Source organism: Platichthys flesus, chromosome 5, assembly GCF_949316205.1.
Source record: "Platichthys flesus chromosome 5, fPlaFle2.1, whole genome shotgun sequence".
Classification (NCBI taxonomy): Eukaryota; Metazoa; Chordata; class Actinopteri; order Pleuronectiformes; family Pleuronectidae; genus Platichthys; species Platichthys flesus.
In genome coordinates, this window is record NC_084949.1 from 7,437,822 (window position 1) to 7,460,236 (window position 22,415).

The following is a 22,415-nucleotide window of genomic DNA, read 5'->3' on the forward strand; positions in this document are numbered from 1 at the left end:
GCAGCCTGGATGATCCTGAGCCAGCACTGTGAAGTCTCAAACTGGATTATGACGCTGCCCCTCTTTTACATAAAAATCTCTACGTTTATTGATGACAATGAACTCATCAGTAATGTAATTATCTTACCACAGGCTGAGGCTTGAGGTGGGGGGACCGGCTTCTTTAGAGCCAGGTCCGCACTGTCGTCACGTTCCTCTCTCACGTAGAGATGAGCATCTGACAACAGGTTTATTTAGCACATTAGCATTTGACACCTTCACTTTGTGACAGTCACACAGAGGGTGACAAAATAACTCAAGTGTAGTGAAATAACTGCCAACACTGCATTACAAGGAAGTTCTTCAGTAAAAGTCACATTTTAAGGGGAATTTCTGTATTTTTTAAGCTGTTTTTTTTTTTTATGTGGATGTGTAAGTGTCCTGTTGATCATGTTTGAACATAGCAGCAGTGGCTACAATGTAATCTTATGTGGCAACTGCAACAGCCCACGAAATGTCCACTCAAAGGGCTCGTTTCACAAGTTTGTAGGGACTGCCATCACAGTCCAATCATTTATCAATATTGTGTCTCTGTAAAATCCAAATTCCTCTCTCTTGCTCTCTGACTCACTCATGTTTATACTTTTATCTTCCGACAACAACCCAGGTCTCACGAGACTTGGGAGTGAGACTTGTCGTTGAGCAAGAAATCTTGCCAGACTCTTAGTCAAGGCCCAGCATAACAATACATCAAAACATCCCTTTACGAGGTCATTTCTTAGACTGTCAGAGTTGCCCCATAAGATTTTACTATCTGCCACCAAATCATAGCTGCTGAAGGAGATGATCTACTGGAATGAGAACCATTCATTAATTTATTCCCTTTTAAGTTAACGGGTAAATAAATATTCTCAAAAAATACGTTTGTAAATGACAGGATCTGTTCGAGTCTCAAACTTCTTCAGAATCATCAGAATCAGGATTGAGAACAACTCAGTCTCTTTTTTTCAAAACCTTGTTTTATATGTGTTATAAGCCAGTGGATCTTCTAGCCATGAAGACAGCACAGATCATTTTAACTATATTATACTGTCGGACCACTTAATTTATAACAATTGGTCGTATTTTATACCGTATATAAAACATTCATGTTAAAGTAACAAAACTGTCAGATAAATATAGACAGTAGAAGGTATCAACTTCTTAGTGAAACATAGTGGAGTAGAAAGTGAAAACATACAAACCCACCTGCAGGTGAGACGACTGATGGTGGTGGGTTGGCAGCCTTGAAAATAGATGACAACAAAGTAAGATTTTATCTGTTCTCCTTTTTAGAATTTGTTTGAAACTTGTACAGCTTATTACTTTCTTTTTGTTATGTGTTTCTTATAAGGTCAACTATTCATTTGTAAGAGGATGACCGCACTAATGGGCTTTCTTTTATGGCTCGAGCCAAGACAGGCAGATTAAAATCTCACCTGGGTCAAGCATCTATTCCTCGCTGAGCGCCACTGCTCCGGTGTAATGTAGTTGTCTGCACTGCACTGTACGTGGGAGACAAGAGAGGTTAACGTCAAGGAAGGACTAATGGCTTCCACTGCAGCAGTCAACAGGAAAAGAGCAGGTTTCCATAATGGTGAGAAATGTTAAAGGGAGAGGGAGAGGAGGTCTGAGCCGCTGTGCGCAGAGAGGCTGCTTATAGAGGGATTGATGAGGGGCAGGTAGGAAGGGATGGCAAGGGCATGAGGTGAAGAGGAGAGGGTGATGTACAGCCGAGAGGCCGGGATGACATCTTAAGAGGTGGCAGACTGGAGACAGAGGGCTGGCGGCCTCAAACGTGAAAAATCTCCCTGACAGTTTGTCCCTATTTACCACTGTCTCCAGCACACAGCGGTTATTAACGCGGGCCGGCTGTCGCTTCAGGATAATTATCTGTCATACACTCTGTTTCAGTGCGACTCGAGGAACCAAGCGTTGTCTCATTACCGGACGGGCAGGGTGTGTAGTTCTACTGATCTGCTGACACTGAGGACTGATGAATAAAGAAGCTCATTTGTGTTTTGTACAACAGGACTCTGCTTTCTGAGGGTTTCTGTCGGTTTCAGCACTATTAATTAACTTTCTCGCTCCCCTTTTGCTCTTTCAGTCTCGCCAACTTACACAAAAACACACAGACAAACACACACACACACACACACACACACGCAGACACCCACTCCCACACAAGCTGTCAGAAATCTGAAGACACACTGCTTCCTCTCCTGCTCTGATGATTTATTGCTTTCTACACGTTGCACAACCCATCAGAAAATTAATTAAACACAATGTGGTGAAATCTCATCTGAGAGCTTCTGAGGTTTCAGACCAAAGACTCTGAGGGGAAACAACGACTCCAGACAGGCTTTTAAATTGAAAACCAAACCTCTTTTTGTTTATCACAACTATTGTTCTCCTGTATTAGTGGTTATGGGCAAAGTGGCTCTCCCTCAATGTGAGAGGGAACTTAAGTTGGGATCCTGGAGACCGGGACATTTGCTCCTGGCCTATTACTTGCTCTCTGCTGGAGGACAGTCCAATCACATGTTGTATACCAGGTTATTAACCCTAACCCATCAATGGCGGACGTGTACAGAAATCACACTTGTCTGGGCTGTGTAGTAGACTTTGGCCTATTATTCTCTTTTCTTCTTCTTTTCAGAGTACAAGCCAAAAGTCATGCGATATGCAAGCTTGCATATAATTGTGCAAATATGGAAAATAAGAATAATAATAGGTGCATTTCATACTCTTTACTTCAACATACATGCACCAGTTTTCAAACCTGGAAAACAACCTGATGCACTGGGGCAAACAGTGGCAAATTTAATACCCTGAAAATGTTTTGGAGAAACACTGTCCAAAGAGTGTTGCCTTGTGTTGTTTTATTACGTCTGGAGTCTCAGTCATCAAGTACTTCAATTGTATCGGATTCGGCTGCTGCAAAGTACAGCTGAGACTCCAGAGGTGTTTCGTGGACTCACCCACCCCTCCATCAGCATGGTGGTAAATAGATAATGGGTGACGTTTTACATTTCTAGGTGAACTATCCCTTTAAGTAGCAGGGCTCATTTGTCATGATTTGTGTTACTGATGAACCTCAGTTTGATTCACAGAACATTGATTTGTACAGAGAAGTCCTTGTATCTGCTTGTTTTTCCGCTTCTGTGGAAAAGCCTACTCAGCATTTTACAATTTTTTTAAGTGCAGCACGAGTCTTTAAGGCAACGACTGCTGTAAATCACAATTACAAAGGCAACACCCAAGTGAGTCCTTAGATTCAATAGCAAGAAGCAGTGTGTATGTGAAGAGGCCAGATAAGTGCTTTTTGAGCTGCTGGTGCATCAAAAGCAAACACAGCAAAAGTATATAACTCAACAAGGCCAAAAGTTAAAGCCACTTCATAGACCGAATAGAAGAAAAGTCTATCAAAAAGTAGATCCTCACAGGGACTGACTGAAAGACTCTACTATACAATTTAAAACAATTCACAAAGAAAAAAGCTACGGCCTCAGAAACTACCATTAAAGTAGATCTACATTTGTATAGTTATCAACAAAAAAGTGTGAGCAACCTGAAAAACACATGGTAGGACCAAAACAACATGGCGGCAATCTGTGAGGGCCATGCTGAAAGAGATGGGTCTGACATTTAGAGAGGCCAATAGAGGGCGATAGTCAGTTTTTTCCCTAAAGGTACAAAGAGGATTAAGATAAGATTATAATGTCATGCCCCACCCAGCCACAGTTCAGTTAAGTCGTTTTTGCATAATCCTGCTAAATAACTGACAAAAAAACTAAAAAAGAATTTAATGTAAAACTGTAGAAGCTCGTGGGGGCCTCTGTGCCCACGAAAGACAGAGGTCTTACTCACAGATTATAGACTACACAGTCTCACTGAGGCCCATTGACTCTAATGGAGTAAAATGTCTTTGACAGCAGGAGATAACTCTGTTCAGCGATGTCACTTGTTCTAACTCTTCCTGTTTCTTCTTCCACATGATCCAAACCCCAAATCTACTGAGGAGTTCATCCTTGATGATCAGCACATGAACATTTACATAAGTTTCTCTTTCTAAGCACAAAAATAAATTATATCCAACTGTGGGCTTAATAAATGCAAGCAGACACATTAAAGAGAGATTAGCACCAGTGGAAAACCACCTAAGAGTTGCAAGAAGTGATTAGTGTGATGATTTGCGCGCCCTTTGTTTTATTGATGCAAATATTAGCATGGAAATTTGAAGTCAGAGGATTTCTCTTCAGCGCTGAGCTTCATTTACATGATCTATTTCATAAATCATAAATACAGTGGAAAATGTGTTTTTTACTTAATCATAATGTAATTTACCAAATCTCCTCGGGGCGATTAGTCTTTAGAAATATAAAAGCTTGTTTTCTCTGGTCCTATTAATCGAGGCTGTGTAAACACAGGCATATCAGATTAATAGAGGACTCAGAAGTCACTATATACAGCCGGGTCCAAAGGTTTTGAGAATGGCATAAATCTTCATTTTCACAAAGTCTGCTGCCTCAGTTTTTATGATAGCAATTTACATATACTCCAGAATGTTATGAAGAGTGATCAAATGTATTGCAATTAATTGCAAAGTCCCTCTTTGCCATGAAAATTAACTTTATCTCCAAAAAAACATTTCCACTGCATTTCAGTGATTCTCTTGTTAACACAGGAGAGAGTGTTGACTGGGACAAGTCTGGAGATCACTCTGTCATGCTGATTAAGACAGAATTGCACACTGGAAGCTTTAAACTGAGGGTGGTGCTTGAAATCATTGTTCTTCCTCTGTTAACCATGGTTACCTGCAACGAAACACGTGCAGTCTTCATTGTTTTGCACAAAAAGGTCTTCTCAGGCAAGGATATTGCTGCTAGTTAGATTGCACCTAAATCCACCATTTATCGGACCATCAAGAACTTCAAGGAGAGCGGTTCAATTGTTGTGAAGAAGGCGTCAGGGCGCCCAAGAAAGTCCAGCAAATGCAAGGACCGTCTCCTAAAGTTGATCCAGCTTCAGGATCGGGGCACCACTAGTGCAGAGCTTGCTCTGGAATGGCAGCAGGCAGGTGTGAGTGCATCTGCACGCACAGTGAGGCGAAGACATTTGGAGGATGGCCTGTTGTCAAGAAGGGCAGCAAAGAAGTCACTTCTCTCCAGGAAAAACCTCAGAGACAGACTGATATTCTGCCAAAGGTACAGGGATTGGACTGCTGTGAACTGGGGTCAAGTCATTTTCTCTGATGAATCCCTTTACTGATTGTTTGGGGCATCTGAAAAAAGCTTGTCCGGAGAACAAAAGGTGAGCGTTACCATCAGTCCTGTGTCTTGCAAACAGCAAAGCATTCTGAGACCAATCATGTGTGTGGCTGCTTCTCAGCCAAGGGAGTAGGCTCACTCACAGTTTTGCCTAAGAACACCGCCATGAATAAAGAATGGTACCAAAACATCCTCCGAGAGCAACTTCTCCCAACCATCTAAGAACAGTTTGGTGACGAACAATGCCTTTTCCAGCATGATGGAGAGTGATAACTAAGTGGCTCGGGGAACAAAACATCAACATTTTGGGTCCATGGCCAGGAACCTCCGCAGACTTTAATCCTACTGAGAACTTGTGGTCAATCCTCAAGAGGCGGGTGGACAAAAAAAACACACAAATTCTGAGAAACTCCAAGCATTGATTATACAAGAATGGGCTGCCATCAGTCAGGATGTGGCCCAGAAGTTAATTGACAACATGCCAGGTTGAATTGCAGAGGTCTTGAAAAAGAAGGGTCAACACTGCAAATATTGACTCTTTGCCTGAACTTAATGTAATTGTCAATACAATATTTTAACACTGAAATGCCTGTAATTATACTTCAGTATACCATAGTAACATCCTACAAAAATACCTAAAAACACTGAAGCAACCGACTTTCTGAAAACCAATTCTTGTGTCATTCTCAAAACTTTTGGCCATGTCTGTACATGTGGCGGTGCTCTCTCTGATGTGCTGCTCTACTTAGCTGCTGCTTCACAACAAAAAGCGAGCAGATCGGCCAGATTTTAGAATCACTTCACTGGCCCACTGTAAACTTAAGAACTGATTTTAAGATACTCTGAATAACCTTTAAGGCCTAATCTGGACTCACACCCAAGCACATCGTTGATCATCTGACACCACACATGCGCGGATGCAACCTATGGTCCTCATCCTAGGATTTGGTAGCCAATCCAATATGAGGACCAAGAGGGCTCACTTCGGGCGCCCACGCTATGAAACAATTATCGCTCTTGAAATGATAATTATCCATGATCCATAATGCTTATCCTTTGAGGGGCCGCGGGGGAGCTGGAGCCAATGTCAGCTGACACAGGCTACAGGCCGGATAAACTCTAGTCGCTAGCTAATCATGGGGGCCAGCATACAGAGACAAACAACCCCCCTTAAAGCCATATTTTCTAAATGAGGTTTTACTGAGCTTGTGGTCTGAACTTGTGATGGGCTCCATATGGAGAGGACTATTGGTTATGTCACCATCCCTAGTAGTTCCTACCGTATTTGCTGTATAAATACAACTTATTATTATTATATGTTATTATTGTGGTTGGTCGACTGTTTGCATGATTTATTGATGAGCTGAAATAGTGTGACATGGCATTACCTGTGTTTCCTCACAAAGCAGGCCTCCGAGTGTGAACAGGGGTCTGTGTGTAGACCTGCCCGCACTGTCCACAGAGGGCGCCCTTTCACTTCCCCAGGAGTGTGGGTGCTGCAGCGCGGCCTGACTCTGAGGCCTCGAGCTCGGTCCTGAGATGGTGCTGCCACTCATCCCCTGACTTCCCCCTATATCTCCACCGCTCCTGCTGTCCCTGCCCAGCTCAGGTGGGGCTCCCTGGGCTGGGGTTTCCCTCAGGTGCAGGGTGTGGAGGAGACTCCTGGGGGTGTCGTACCTCTGTCTGAGCAGGCCGGGGATCTGGTAGTCCTCACTGTGCCTACTAGATGCACGTGAGCTAGACCTGGAGGGGAAAGAGCAGGAGGAGCAGGGGCAGTTAGCATCACTGTGGTCGGGGATGAGTGTGGACTGAAAAGGTGAAGAAGGAGGTGGAGGAGAGGGGGGAGGAGCAGAAGGAGGTGAAGCTGTAGCAGGTTGGCTAGCCACAGAGTCAACCTCCTCCCCTCCTCCTTGACTGGCCGCGTCCAGACTCCCTGTGCACGAGGAGCAGCTCCCTGAGTAAGACGACTGACTGCCCGTCCCTGTCCCAATGCCACTGTCCAATGAGCTCTGCCGCCCGCTGTCATGGAGACCACGAGGATGGAGCTGGGCGGAGGAGGGGCGAGTCCCAGAGCCTCCCATCACAGCAGCGTAAAGCCGATCATCTGCACTGGCCAGCACTTTCAGGGTGGAGGAGCTTGACACGGTATCGGTGGACAGGTGCAGTCTTGCTAGCGGCTCCACCCAGAATGAGTGTCTGCTCCCGTAGCTCGTGTCTGATTGGCTGGAGGAGGAGCTGGAGAGGCTGCTGTGGTCGTCCCCGGCAACAGATGTGCTGCAGCTGCATGTTGAGGCTGAAGAGTGCGAGAAACTTATGGGATACGAGGTGATTGGATACAAGGTGATTATTTAATGAGAGCGACACACACATTGAATAAACTGACCAGCATGCTAAACAGCTGTAAAAATTCAATAATATTATATTAGTATTATATAAATCATGTTATTTATTTGGCTCTGGATGTAAAGATGTTCTACCCTGTCAAATTCCTTTTAATTGACTGTTTTCCTTTTCTACAGTTCAGGTCGTATTCAGGTGTTTAGATGCAGCGAAAACATAAAGTTATATATTTAACTCTCTGGGCTCCAGACGTAGTCAACTGGCCTCTGACTTCACCCGTCTTTCTTATATACTCATATAATTAACACACAAACCAGTGATTAAGGCTTTGTGTGAACAGAATATTAAATAATGATTCATAGAAAAGTGCGTCAACATCTGAGGGCCCAGAGATGTGGCCCAGATTAATGAGAGAGTTCATACAGTGTAACATGTTGGTCAGTCACATAAACTGTGAGGTGAAGCTCAGAGAACAACGTACCTGTGCTGCTGCTGCTGCTGGCCAGGCTGCACTGAGACAACATGCTGAGTCTTTTCTCCAGGTCTGACGTCTGCTGGCTGATACGTTCCTCTGCTGAACCTGGGTCTGCACTCAGATCTGCTGAGCACACACGCGACACACAGCCCACGCACAGACACACAAAGAGCACAACGCTGTTTTAAGAGCGTCAAAGTCTCAGCGGCATTACAAAACAAGTTCTCCGCAGAAATGTTTTACCTAAATCCTTCGGAAACGGTATCTTAGTCATTATTAAACTCTATTCTCTACTTTTCGAGGTGCTACATTAAAAAAACATTTACCTTGTACCATTTTACATGAAGTACGCTTAATACTAAAGGTCCAGTGTTATGTGACTAACTTTCATTTCACATTTTACCCTGGGCATGGGCTTATTACCTAACACAAAGACCTTTACTATAATAACAATTAGAATGGCAGCAGGCCTGGAAACAGTTTAGTGTGTAAGTACAAATGTAAACATGAGAAGTTATAGGAGTGTCTTTAAGTCGTCTGCCTTGTGTGTGAATGTGTCATCAACCGTTTCACCAGCTTGTAAATTGAACATCTCCCACAGGAGGTTACAGGCTCTCAACTGTCGGTTGGTAATCAATTTAGTGTAAAATCCAGCCAATTACACACTTAAAGCTGTGCTATATAGTTTGGAGGCGGCTGAGTGTGAGGGGGGAGGCATGGCTTCCATGGTGTGTATTTGCTATGTGAGCACATCGCAGTAGGTCAGGGTGTTTGTGTGTATAGGTGTCAACAATCTACCCTCTTGGATTTCTGCCTCTGCATCGCAGCAGCTAATGCTAGCATGCAGAGGCCGAGTTTCTTCACTATGCTATGTGAGGTGTCAGCTAACATTTGCTAACGTTGCTAGTCCACACTAATTATAGCTGCTTCACAGGGCGGGGTATAGGCGGGGGCAGAGGGCCCCCGAGCAGAGAGACGCAGGTCGGCTGACGGTAGAAGAAATATGGCAGAGGAGCCGAAGTTTTCATTTTCAGCCTGGATGCGTTGTTGGTTAGTCCAGTGGTTCTCAAACTTTTGAACTTAAAGGACCCCTTACCTGACACTAATTACACCACTGACTCCTATTTGAACAGATTTTCCCAGACAGGGAGCGCATGAGATTCACAACCAAAATAATCGCATTGTGTCAGTGCTTTGCTGACGGATGTAATCATAATGAGAATACATTAGTATCCTTTTGTTCTCAGATGCACATGGACACAAAAAAGGTGATGCAATACACATTCCACCGCCTCACAGTTGTTCACCTCCACCAACCAAGTGTACATCCTAACTCATATGTAATGAAGTCGGAATTAGGTTATCTTCTCATCATCTCGGATGCTGTGGTTCAGGAGGTAAAGCGGGTCGTCCAAAATTCTTGAGTTATGGCCAAACGTGTTTTGTCAAGTCACAGTGACCTTTGACCTGCGATCACCAAACTCTAAATATTTCTAATTTGAGTCCAAGTTAGCGTTTGTGCTAAATCGGAAATTCCTCCCTGCCTCTCCTAACAATGAGTTCACGCAATTTGGCTGGACGGACAGAGGAGTGGAGGTACAAGGCATCATGCTTACAGAAACGTATTTCCTCTGACCAGGTTGTCAGTGCTGCAGAGTGATGTACTACATTTGCAGATTGATCTCCATGATACATACACAATGTGTTTTAGAGAGTAAAAGGGAATGTAAACAACTCTTTTCCTAGTTTCCAAAAAAGCCCCATGGGGCACCTTTAAGTTACACTCAATCTTAAAGGAATCTGGTTCCACGACTGCACCCACTCAGTGCTTCGGGAAAGAGAGTAAGTTGAAGAAGAAGGGTTTGAGAGGATTTTACCTCCTGCATTACAGAAGAGCAGCGGACAACTCCCTGACTATAGCAGGACATAAATAACTCTACAGGGACCTGACAGGAAAGTCCAGACCAATCAGTGTGATGGAAATGAAGTGGATACTGGGTCCAGAACAAAAACAGTGAGATACGATAAAAGCCTAATAAGATAACTGACTCTGAAGTTGTAGGTTTTTCTATAAGCTGACCTGTAATGTTCATATCTTACCATTTTTAACCACATAAACTAAAAACAGATCCTGAGGAATATGAATGTATACAGTTAACGCACATTCCCAGTGTGCTTGTGTCTGTGTCTATTCGAAGGCATCATAGAGTTGTCAGATCCTTGGTATGTGCCCTGGGTAACTTTTCTCTTTCCAACTGTCACCAAACCATCTGTCTCCATATTTGTGGTCTCAGGAATGCCTGTGAAATTAGCAGTATGTTACAATAGCGCAAGGGTCACACACAAAGGCTCGACCCCTTGATCCACAAGGTGACTCTCGGGGCTTTAAGCATGTGCTGTTTCCGCTAGCGTGGCGCCTGACACGAATGCTAAACATGCACACTAAACAGGTAGTAAACCTTTATCATGGAAGTCCCCAACTCACACACCAATGGGACTGATCATTTCAGTTCACAACAACTACTATGGTCGTAATTTACTTCTGTGTATATGTATTATTGGCAAAGTCCACCGATTCTGTTAACTGTGTGTGTGTGTGTGTGTGTGTGTGTGTGTGTGTGTGTGTGTGTGTGTGTGTGTGTGTGTGTGTGTGTGTGTTTGTATGTGTGTGTGTGTGTCTGTATGTGTGTGTGTGTGTGTGTGTGTGTGTGTGTGTGTGTGTGTGTGTGTGTGTGTTAGTGTGTGTGTGTGTGTGTGAGTGTGTTCACCTGGCAGAGATGGTCGGAGGCCGTGCGGGGCCCTGCTGGGGGTGACACCCCTGACGATGCAGTCAAACAGGAAACTGATCTGCTCTCCTTCTGAACAGGACAGGAAGAAAACCCCCGCCCCTGGAAGGTGGACATGGAGAGAGAGAAACACTGTAAAGATGAACACAGAGATAAATAAAGTAGTGTAAAAAAATATCAGTCAAGCTCAGTTAAAATCAGCTAAAAAACAACTAATCGTAAAATAAAGTAAACAGTGTGTCTGCTGATAGAGGTAAGACAAAGCTGTAGTGGATGGTGAAATATGGAGTGAAAGAAAATGTTGGCGTAAGGTCAAACAATATTCATCGAGGCGCTGAAGGCTCTGAAGGCTGCTGGAGAGGGGATGATGTTCTTTGAGTCAGCAGCAACCTTTTCTTCTAAAGGTTACATAAGACATCTATCAATTCACCACCCTCTCGCCTATTAAGCCCACACAGACGTAGGTGCTGTGAAAACACAAGAGCAGCAAAAACAAAATGAATGAAACATCAAAATGTCACATAATGGAGACATTGAAAAGAGAGCCACGATGTAAGGCCTTACTCAGGGCTTTGGTGAAATCAACTTTGGTTTTCTGGAACTGGGTTAGCTGATAATAACAGAGCAAAACAGCTGAGGAGCAGAAAAGCCGTTTCGCTGGGAAATTTAAGTAACAAGTTTAAAGTTTTATCGAAGCACTGAACCCCAGAGCTCCTCCACAGTTTCCCAGAGGAGGTGTATGTGAGGGCGAAAACACCTCCAGCTGGCCTCGTGGTATAAATCCAGAGGAGTGGATGAATTTACTAGGAGTCGATGACGCTTCTAACACGACGGACAAAAAAAATGAAAAGAAAAAGAGAACAAACAATCTCCAGGGGAAAAAACTGAGCCACACACGTTCAACACATCAACAACGATATCAGGAGAGTTTGTAGTGATAAGTGTCGATGGCTGCAAACAGAAACATGTTATCTCTGCAGCAGAATGAAGGCCCTACGTTCTGCCTCTGCCGTGTGCATCGCCCCATCAGTGGATATTACATCACTTCAATTTAACATTTTAATTTCCTCTTTGAAATAAGTGTGTATTCAGGGCTTTTTGCTTGCGCTACATTTATTAGTTGTTTTAGCTGAATAATCGTACAGAGGTCTGGCTTGAATCATCACTGAGCTTCAATGTAATGCAAATTTGCTTATCAGTTCAAGTCCCTATAGTTTTGTTTTTGGTCTCCAACAACTCCTGAGTCAAAAGGCTTTCCACTGTTACCTTCAAACAGTGCTGATGATACAATGGGAGCAGTGATAGAGAACTAAAACAAAGATAAGTCATGGGCCTGAAAACTAAGAAACCAGCAGAAAGATGCTAAAAAGTAAAACTAAGGAGACCTGCAGAGTTGTGTGATAATTTACTGTGGGTTCATCGCCACCACCAGTATCGCTGTTTCACATTACACAGTCATTTGATCTGTGTTTAAAACAGTGTTAAAGTCTACCAGAAATGTTTTTGGGCATGAATGATCAAAGCTGCATTTTTACATATAACGTGTAAGATCTGCACTTTTCTCAGAAACAGAAGTGAGATCAGGACTGTTGGTCTTTCCACTCTTTACTTTTTATCTAGTGTTAACTAACGTCATCAGAGGTCTTGTGAAGCTTTTTCTTAGCCTTTATGGGGCACTGTCAGACTGACCTTATAAAAAAAATGAGGTATGTTCTGGCATTATAAAAATCGCTCAGAAGCCTCTGTCATACTGCTTTTTCATTTGTTATGAAAACCAATGGGGCCTTTGATTGGCCTCATTTATTTCTCACAAGTATGGTGCAGACAGATCTTATTTTCTTAACCATTGAAGCTGTGGGGCATTGTATTGACAATACAAAAAACAGCTTTTTATTTATTACACCTTACGTTCTAACTTTCTGACTACTCAAGACCAATATTCATCTTAATTTTTAACTTCAACTTCCTTCCTTTAAATTGCTTAGGCCTGGCGCACAGTGGAGGATTTTCGACTCTTACCGAATTTAAAAACATTGGAAACCACAGACAAAGTGGAAGATTGAAGTGATTTTTCATATTATAAATGTCAGAACGCTCACACTTGATGATTTGGCCAGAACATAAGACAACACAATTGCTCTCTGTCTGAAACAATTTCAAAGTAGTGATTCCAGAGACTTGGGATCGAACAGAAGCTCCGACACACTGGTAGCATTCAGATTATTTTGTGCAGGGCAGATTATCGGCCCCCGACTGGCCTTTAATCAGGAATACCCCTGCTATGTTGGAAGAGGTGAATTGGGTGTAAAATCCAATCCTTTTGAAAGTTGCTGAGTTTGCATTTTACTTTGTGCCGACAGAGAATCTGGATAAAATGTTGCACAACATGACACACGTATCAGCATAGTAAAAAAAGCACCCACGAGAAACTGTCAGACAGAGCTGTGTAGCACGATATGAGCTGTGTGAGTGTGTGTGCATTCATGCTCATAGTGGGTCATTGAAAGTTTGCTGACATGGCGTGTCAGCTTAAAATTGTTCTTACCTCGATCACAAGGCACTGACAGCCTCTAAACTCTGTAGAGGATCATGTATTACTGTGTCTGCAGTGTGTGTTTGTGTGTGTGTGTGTGTGTGTGTGTGTGTGTGTGTGTGTGTGGGTTAGGGTTAGTGTGGACCTGATGAAACCAGAAGATATCCGTCCAGCTTAGACACAGGCTCAGCTCCAAGCATCGATAGCAGAAGCTGGTTGCATCATTATCACGTCGAATGACAGCTGGAGCCCTGATATCACTGACTATACGATGTCGTACATGTTCTTATCACAGCCTGCAGCCAGACACTCTGTCGTGCAGCTGACTCTCGCAGTGCAGCTGCAGCAGAGAGCAGTGCATCATTGAAGGGTGAGAGGTTTTTCCACGGCAGCATTACATGACCAAGAGGTCTGCGCTCTCCGATTTAGTCAAACAAAAGGTCCTTGAGGGAAATTAGGGAGCTGAGCGGGTGTTTTACAAAGTTCAAAGCTCTAATATTGTAATTATCCTGCACCGTGCATTTGCACATCTTGCTTTGTTCATGGTCCGACACTCTGCTACACACAGGCTCTGCCTGTTTGTACTTCTCAAGCTTGTTAACACATGAGTGCTATTAGAGAGCTCCTTGTGCTCTGGGTAGCAGACTCAGTTCCTTTGCTGGGGTTTGTTCACTATAAACACATCAGTGTGTGGGTTCCTATGTATTCTAATGAGTTAATGGACCCTGGTCACCTTCAAGAAACCAACAAGCAGCTGCATGAAGACAGTCACAGTTTTACAGTCACATTCATCTGGGTAACATGACTCATCAAAAGAAAAAATTATTTGAGCTGACCGACAAATCAATCAACAGAAAATGAAAATGATCAGCAACATTGTCATGACTTTTTCATCTGGAAGTAACGGGTCTAAAGTATCGGGCTTTTAAAAATTCAATAATGATAACATCACTAGCTGCAGCCCCAAATAATTATCAGGGTTATATAAGAGTTGCGGGGTTCATGTCCATTAGTATTTGGCTGACCAGAAGAGGCCATCACGACCTTTAATCATCGCATTAATTCAGCAGCATCTCTTTCAAACTTGATATTTTAACTCAAGTTAAAATATCAAGCACTTGTGGATCTGCTCACGCTCATAATGGCTCTGTTGACCTGAGGATGAGCCAGTATGCATAATAACAGACCTAAACTGAAGGTAGCCATTACTAAAGCTATTATTTACTAGTACTTTTCCTGCTTGCAACTATAAAAATGTTAGCTGCAAAAGCCAATTGTAAAAAAAACTGCCAAACTAAAAGATGCTACGCTTGAATGAGTTTCACTAGTGTTGTTGTTGGAGCAGCCGACAGCAGCACTAGGGGCTGATGATTGAGATGACAGGGGTTGGCCCTGTGGTAAAACCAAATCAGGGCCAACAGGCAAATGAGTAGCTGTGTGTTCACGTAATGGCTTATAGAAAAATCTAACTGAACCCTGAACGCACAACTTGTTTGTTGTTGCTCAACAGAAAGTATGCAGCGGGTGGAGCTCTCCGTAAAATGACAGCTTGGTGGTGTCATGTCTCATACGTGTTCAACAAATACAAATAAACATGTAGAAATGTAAACTCACACTCTGCTCTACCTTGCACTCATGCAAGGAATGTAACGTTCCGATGTGACTCTGGCATCTCTCTTTCTGTCACTCTCCGTTTCACGCAGCCATGCCAAGAGGGCCTCGCTGCACCGCCCCTGTGGCTGCTGGCTAATTTGCAGACAAGGTGAGTGAGTAGACTGCAATTGGCCGTGTAGCCGACAGCTACTTTATGATTGGTTGGGGGGCCACTACAGGGGGAGGCTGGTATTTATAGATGCGGCTCACCGGAACAGTGAAACCAGAGCCTCTGGACCTCATGGCTATTCCTGTCGGAGCCATGTGTCTGTTTGCACACACACACACACACACACACACACACACACACACACACACACACACACACACACACACACACACACACACACACACATAAACTCATAAACTTTCTCTGAACACTGCTTCATCTCTTTAAAAAAAAAAATTGTGAGGATGTAGTATAGTATGAAATATATTATGTACTGGGAGAACTGACACAGCATATTCCCCATGGTCCTTTAAACCACAGCTACAGCTGCTGTGGGCAGGTAAGTTATTAAATTCCCCCTAAAATACAAACAATGTCCCATTCAACACTATTTTTGTTGTCCTTGTTGTACACACAAACATCCACGCACACACCCACACACACCAAATCATAAACTGCGGCTCATTCTTTACATTCATGTCTGCATCAGCTGGACATTCAGAAGATACCTAAACCATGGCGCACACACACACACACACAGACACACACACACACACACACACACACACACACACACACACACACACGCACACAGTATTATTTGGTGGGCAGACGTACAGGGTTCGTACATAGAAAGTCGTCTCTGGATAAAGTTACTGTACAAACACCCGCAATAAATCACTAATGATTAATCATCTCATGTCCCCTCAGATTTATCTGCTGTCCCTGAATATCACAGTGTAGATTAAACCTCCAGCAGCTACAACAGTACACATCGTATATAATAATAATAAACCAGTCACAAGGACCAAACCAATGCCTTTACTTTATTACTTAAAATATATTTTGCTGACCCTAAACAAGCCTCCGGACATTATGGACGATGCAGACCACCCCCTGCACAGCACACGCAGCGACCAGGACTAGATTCAATGGCAGACTGCTGTCTCTGTCCTGCTCAACACTGAGGAGGTCTATCATCCCCCAGTAGTTCTGTTATTAGTCATCTCACTGCAGTGACCTTATTCTTGACTTATTTTGACCTTTTATTTTTCTAATGCTTCTGTTTGACTATATATATATTGTGTTTCTCTATAACTTTTACTTAAGTAAAGAATCTGAATGCTTCTTCCACCAGTGTTGAAAAGTGGCCTTCAGATAACTTTGCTGCAGTGCTTGAGTATCGTATGGGTCAAGTTTCTGGACCAGTGAGTTCTGAGTACTTCATCCTCAGTTAGTTTTACACTGAACCTCAGTCTCTGGTGGTTGGTTGTATTCTCATGGATTACTTGTCCCTTTTGTTGTGTCCTTCAACCTGCGGCTGCTACTTAAGTTACCTAGTTTCCTATAACCTAGAGAGGATGTATGATGCTATCTGTAACCTTCATACGGGAATCAAGCATCTGATTCTTCATTGAGTAAGAAAATGGTTTATAAATACTGAGACCAACGTTTTACTGTTCCTCTTTCAAAATTCACTGATCTTTGTGTTTCCTTTTTCACGACGAGTACAACAGCATAATGACTGAATGAATGAATAGAGACAAATTGTGTTCGTTAAAGAGATTTGACCAACACTGCTTACTCTGATGCCTTTGGTAAACACTGAGAGCCAGTTCAAAGAAGCTCCTTGAATCTGAACAATGTACGTCAAACTACGAGACTTCAGACAATAATCCACAAAACAAGCCAAATATAACAACAACAACAAAACAACTGCACATATTGTCATCGTTCAGCTGCTTTCGTTAAATTGTTACCTTTATGTCGTCAGACTGCTTATTTTACGTCACACAGTAAGAAATCAAAAATGAATCCATAGGTTACTCACAGTATCCACAGCGAGTCCCCCCCTCAAACACGAAGCCGTTAGGCACGGCACCATAGCGACGCAACGCCGACAACTTCCAGTGGCCAATGACGGCAGGAGGGAGACCCCTAGTGAGGACCAATAGGTTGTTGCACAGGTGGAGGGCGGCGGGGCCACTTTCCAGTTTGGTACCCGGTTCGACGTTGACACTGAATCTGTGGACTGCATAGAGAGAAAGAGAGATGGGAATAAGTTTATATGTATGTATGTGTGTGTGTGTGTGTGTGTGTGTGTGTGTGTGTGTGTGTGTGTGTGTGTAAGTGTGTGTGTGCATGCGTGTATGTCTTGAAGAAAACTCAAATATCTTTGATCATGATGCACATCAACCACACAACAAATGTCATGTTGTATGTAACAACACATCAGGTGGGTACAGGTTAACTATAAATAATTATAATCATTTTTATTTTGGATGGATGGATGGATGGAGGAGGGAGGGATGTGACATCAATGTTTTGAATAGTTCAGCGGAAACTTGGAAGTATGATCCTGTGGGTTTCAAATTGCAATGTAATATATCCGATGTATTGTGGATTAAATTCAAACAGGCACCAGAAAGAACTGTTATTGTTATTAAACTGACTAAATGCTCTCTCTGACATTAAACCTTGTGTGATACTCACAGAGATGCAGAAACAGAACGTTATACAATTGAGAGAAAGGATAAATATATAAAGGTGCTTTTTGGAGGAGGGAGAAGAATCAGGTGTTCAGAACGTTGTTTAGAAATATAAGTACTGACATTACTGTCGGAAAACAAATACCACAATAAACAAGGTCCTTATTATTATGGTACAATATTTTCATTAATTCTTTAAAATCTTGCATCAGAGTCTTGGAAAACTTCAGTTAAACCTCACAACCTGTATCAGGGCAGCTCCATCTTAGTTCAAACATATTAATGTGAGTCAGCGTGTGTTGTTGTTTCGTATGACCTCATATGTTCTCCTGTTTCCCTCTGATCACCTCATGCCACTGACATAAAGGTTGCTATGTGGAGACAGCAGATTGAGCAGATAGGGAGACGAGGAGCAGAGAAGCCAGAGACAGATTGAATCTGTGTCTTTTCTCTGATCCCGAGCAGTGACCTTCACTGGCTCCTCCATCAGCTTCACACGCGTCAGAGGACAATCAACAACCCAATCACAGAGCAATGCATTTGTGATATTTACCTGATCACTTAAAGGCGTTGCTGTTGTAAAGGATGTTTAATCAACGAAGAACTGACATTATCACGTGCTAGTCTCAGGTTATATAGGGAAATGAATAATCTACTATAACAAGAGCATCATATCCGCTGGTCACAGGGGAAGAGATGCTTATCTGTTGATTAATAACACATGAGTCCATTAAACCTGCCACGCAAGCTGAGAATTGTCGATTCTTCAGACTCAGGCTCTGCTCTGCACTTGGATTTAGATTTACAAGTATTCTGAAGTTCAATCTAATCAACACCCTCTTCTCATTCACAACCACTTTAAACAAAGCTAATGGGCCCTGTCAGAAATTACAGATCTCATATTACAGACCACCCTGAGGAGGGGGACTGATGTCATGCTAGGGCCTAAAACACAAGACATATTTGATTGCATTAGATTTGCCCTTTATTATATTCATATTTAAAATATTAAATTTGATTCAATCATTCCATCAATGAAAGGACCCTCAGGTTGCTGGTCCTGCTGCTGCTGGTATGTTGTTATCTGGGATCCCTGCTGACACATAATCTAATCTGAAATTAAATTCAAATTAAATTGTCCCTCCTTCAAAGAGGCTACATTTGTTCGTATGTCTGATATTTAGCAGGGTTACACAAAACTACATGACAGAAGGTGGAAGGATGCACCATAGATCAGGGAAGTACACATGGCGCAGTTTTCAAAATTTTCCTAGATTTCTCAGAAAATAATTTGTGGATCTTAATGAAATTAATAAGACATGTTAAGGGGACTGATATTTATCTTTGTGCAGATCCAAATAAAAATCCAGATGAATTTAAGTGGGTTTTTCCCACATGGGGAAGTTGGGCCAGCACATAAATCCTTTGCACATCACATCCTTGGAACAGCTACTGAGCTTTGCAGCATCCACACAGTATCACAGCACCGACCTTCTCCCAGGCTGTAGCGGACATGGGCGTCCCAGGCCAGCAGGGCCTCTTTGCTGTTGAAGCCCAGGACCAGCGCCTTCGCCAGGCAGAGGATGGTGAGAGTGTAGGTCACGCCATCATAGCCGGGTCCCGGCTCTACACCACAGATCCCCTGAAGGAGCAGATTTAGATTTTTTTACCAAAAACATCTTGTCATTCTTAATAGAGGTTGGGAGGATTTGACCCACATTAAATTGAGGCGTCTGGATACTTTTCCAGCCGCCGGAAGCGACAAACAGAAAGTGAAATACAACAACACATGGTTTTCTCAGATATCAGAGAGTGAGCTCTGTGGGAAGGAAGTCGGACTCGTGAAGGTTTCAGCAGCTCTTGTGTCTCTTTGGTTCCTTTGGGCTCTTTGGTCTGACGCAGTTCAGGGCTGTAGGATCATAAACACTCTTATGTTTGAGCAGCCCTTAAATATGTTTCTTTATTCCATCCCTGTTAAACATTTAGAACTTGTGACTCAGGGGAAGATCAAGGGGTGGGGCCAGGGGGAAATCTGACAGGCCCCTGAACACCCCCTGTTCTCGTACAATGCAAACAATAAATATGAAAATTTGCTAAGAATTCTGGTTTTCTGAGCATTTTTTAAAAACACAATGTGTTTGAACAAGGAACAATTTTCTGAATATATTCAATGAGTGGTTTTGAATCATAACTAGTAGTAATAGAGTTCACAGTGCACAAGGAATGACTTTAATGCGCACCTTACTGACTCAGGAATAGTGTGTGGGTGTTGGTCCCTTTTGTTTAAATTGTGGTCCCATGAGCCCTTTTCTTTTTTGTTCGTTTAGAACTGTTCACAGTCTCACATATCAAAGTCTGGTTAGAAGAGCTACTTCACACCACAGCTGACAAATGTTGCTGCTTGGCAATTAGCCTGATACCACCCACCTTATGTCCCTCTCCATGTGGCAGGGACATTAGTAGGAAGCCTGAGGTGTAGCATGAGACACAGCACCATAACAGAGCTGGGGGGAAAAACCTGAGCAGGAGTGAGCCTTTGGTGTGCTGCAGCTGAACATACCTCCAGCGTTACATTGAGCCTCTCCTTGTGGCCAGTGCCCTTCCGCTTCTTCTTCTCCTTATACACGAGCAGCGACAGACAGTCTGAGACAGACAAACACACGAGCACTGAGCTGTAAAAACTGACAGGCTTAGAGGTCCATTTTCTGATTAATAGGAGAATGTGGAATAACAAGTGTCGCTTTTTGTTGGTAATCCTTCCTGTGTGGTTGCCAGCGTTTATGGCACGGCTGTCATAATAACAAACCCTATAACAATGATCCACTGGCACAGCTGATGATGAAAGTCAAGCCGCAAATACACACACACATACACACACACACACACACACTCACACACACACACTCACACACACTCACAACCCTGCTCCATGGCTCCATGACTTCAGAGGATATTAAGTTGACTAAACCTAAACCTAACTCTAACCTTAAGTTAAACCTAGCCTCAACCTTAATCTAAACCTCGCCCCTAACCTAACCCTTACTCTAACCTAAACCTAAATCGAAACCTAAATCTAAATTTAACCTTAAAATATGTCTTCAAATTAAATTATTTACATTATGCAGACTTGACAAGTCTCTCTAATGTGACTGTCTAAATAGATTTGGGTCTCCACAAGATGAGTAATACCTGGGCACACACACACACACACACACACACTAGAATACTTTACATTATTCCCATCACACTTGGCAGTTTCTCCAAGGACACACACAGGAGCATGAGCCATATGTCCATGTATTCTGAGACTCATTCCTCACATCACAGCATCTCAAGTGAAACTCAATTGAGAATTAGAGACCGGCAGTACTGTTACTCTGCAAAGCTTGTTTATTGAAGGGAACTTTATTAAACTCCGACAGTGTCACAGTTTATGATCTTAGTTGGAGGGCTTTCAAATAATTAACCTTCAACCAGGGTGGCACTGACAACTCCTTAGATGATTTAACACCCAGACTCTTAATTTGAAAGGGAACAACAGACACGTTTTGTCCGCAGCCTATAAAGGTGATTCTGAACTCAGCTTTATTCTCATTCATTCAATCGATCCGTTCAGCTGTGGTATTGCGTAAAGTGTGTTGGCGCTATTACGCGCTCGCGTGGAGCACAGCCAAGAACTCAATGGACACTTTGTAATTAGACATTAACGCTGACCGACACAAATGCATGAATCCATGTTTGCACCGCTGAGAAGAGGAGAATACGATAAGACCGGATCATTAAAGAGGTAGGAGAGGTTCGGCACGTATACCTGCGACCGGAGAGGGCTTCCGAAGCACGACCCAGCGAGTCTTCCACTGTGGACAAGTTCAGGGGAAACAATAAATCACAACGTTCCCCCGGACAGACTGTGAAGTGGAACATGTTTTCGAGTTTAGAACAACAGACAAAGTGCTGGAATTCACCTTTTTCCCATCTCTAAACTTGACTTGTCCCTCCGCGACAACTGTATCCGTCATCTTCTGTCATGGTTCCGAGCAGGTGTGTGTGTGTGTGTGTAATGGAGAGAGAGAGAGAGAGAGAGAGAGAGAGAGAGAGAGGGTGGGGGGTGCACATTTCAAAATAGCCCCCCACAGCTCCGGGCCCTCCGGCACCGGCACACCACTCTCTCTCTCCCCGACAGAGGGAGCACTGGGGCGGGCAGAGGGCAGCCTCCCCCCGCGGGGCCCTGCCACCTCAGTACAGTTGTCATCCCGCGTCAGGACCTCATGTTGTTTACAGCCGAGCTAATTCGATTAAACGCGCATAACTGGCGCACCTGAGCTGTGAGCCGGGTGTCAGACTGGGATTCACAAAGACTTAATACTAATCACTGGAGCCTCGGCACTGTCTGCGGAAACAGTGTGCAAATGAAGGCTGCATTAACAACCAATTATTATCACTAATGATATTATTATTGTTGTTATTGTGACATTGATATTAGTATTAGTATAACTGATGCTGCCATCATTGATAACATCATTCCATCTGATAGCACTCCTATTATTTGTATTATAACAACCAGTGTGAGAGGTTTTATGAGGCAACTGTTCCTGGTCTCTCTCCTCTCTCTGCTTCTGTCAGAGAGATCTACCAGTTAAGAGTTTTTCTCTCCAGTCACCAAGTTCTCGTTGGGAAACCGT

The 22,415-nt window shown here is 43.2% G+C and overlaps 1 protein-coding gene across 1 annotated transcript in view; it reads right to left on the bottom strand.

The window, feature by feature from the left end:
- The window catches only part of dok7b (docking protein 7b), a 24,057-nt gene extending 2,266 nt beyond the window's left edge, over positions 1 to 21,791 (bottom strand). Inside the window, exons 1-11 of the mRNA XM_062387627.1 lie at positions 21,699 to 21,791; positions 21,545 to 21,590; positions 20,294 to 20,376; positions 19,225 to 19,375; positions 17,076 to 17,276; positions 10,872 to 10,991; positions 8,110 to 8,226; positions 6,677 to 7,581; positions 1,458 to 1,523; positions 1,228 to 1,264; positions 128 to 217 (exon numbers count right to left, since the gene is read on the bottom strand). Coding sequence (XP_062243611.1) covers positions 128 to 217; positions 1,228 to 1,264; positions 1,458 to 1,523; positions 6,677 to 7,581; positions 8,110 to 8,226; positions 10,872 to 10,991; positions 17,076 to 17,276; positions 19,225 to 19,375; positions 20,294 to 20,376; positions 21,545 to 21,590; positions 21,699 to 21,752 — 1,870 coding nt within the window. The 5' untranslated portion in view covers positions 21,753 to 21,791. The remainder of the gene's footprint in view (positions 1 to 127; positions 218 to 1,227; positions 1,265 to 1,457; positions 1,524 to 6,676; positions 7,582 to 8,109; positions 8,227 to 10,871; positions 10,992 to 17,075; positions 17,277 to 19,224; positions 19,376 to 20,293; positions 20,377 to 21,544; positions 21,591 to 21,698) is intronic.
- Positions 21,792 to 22,415: the final 624 nt, after the last annotated feature.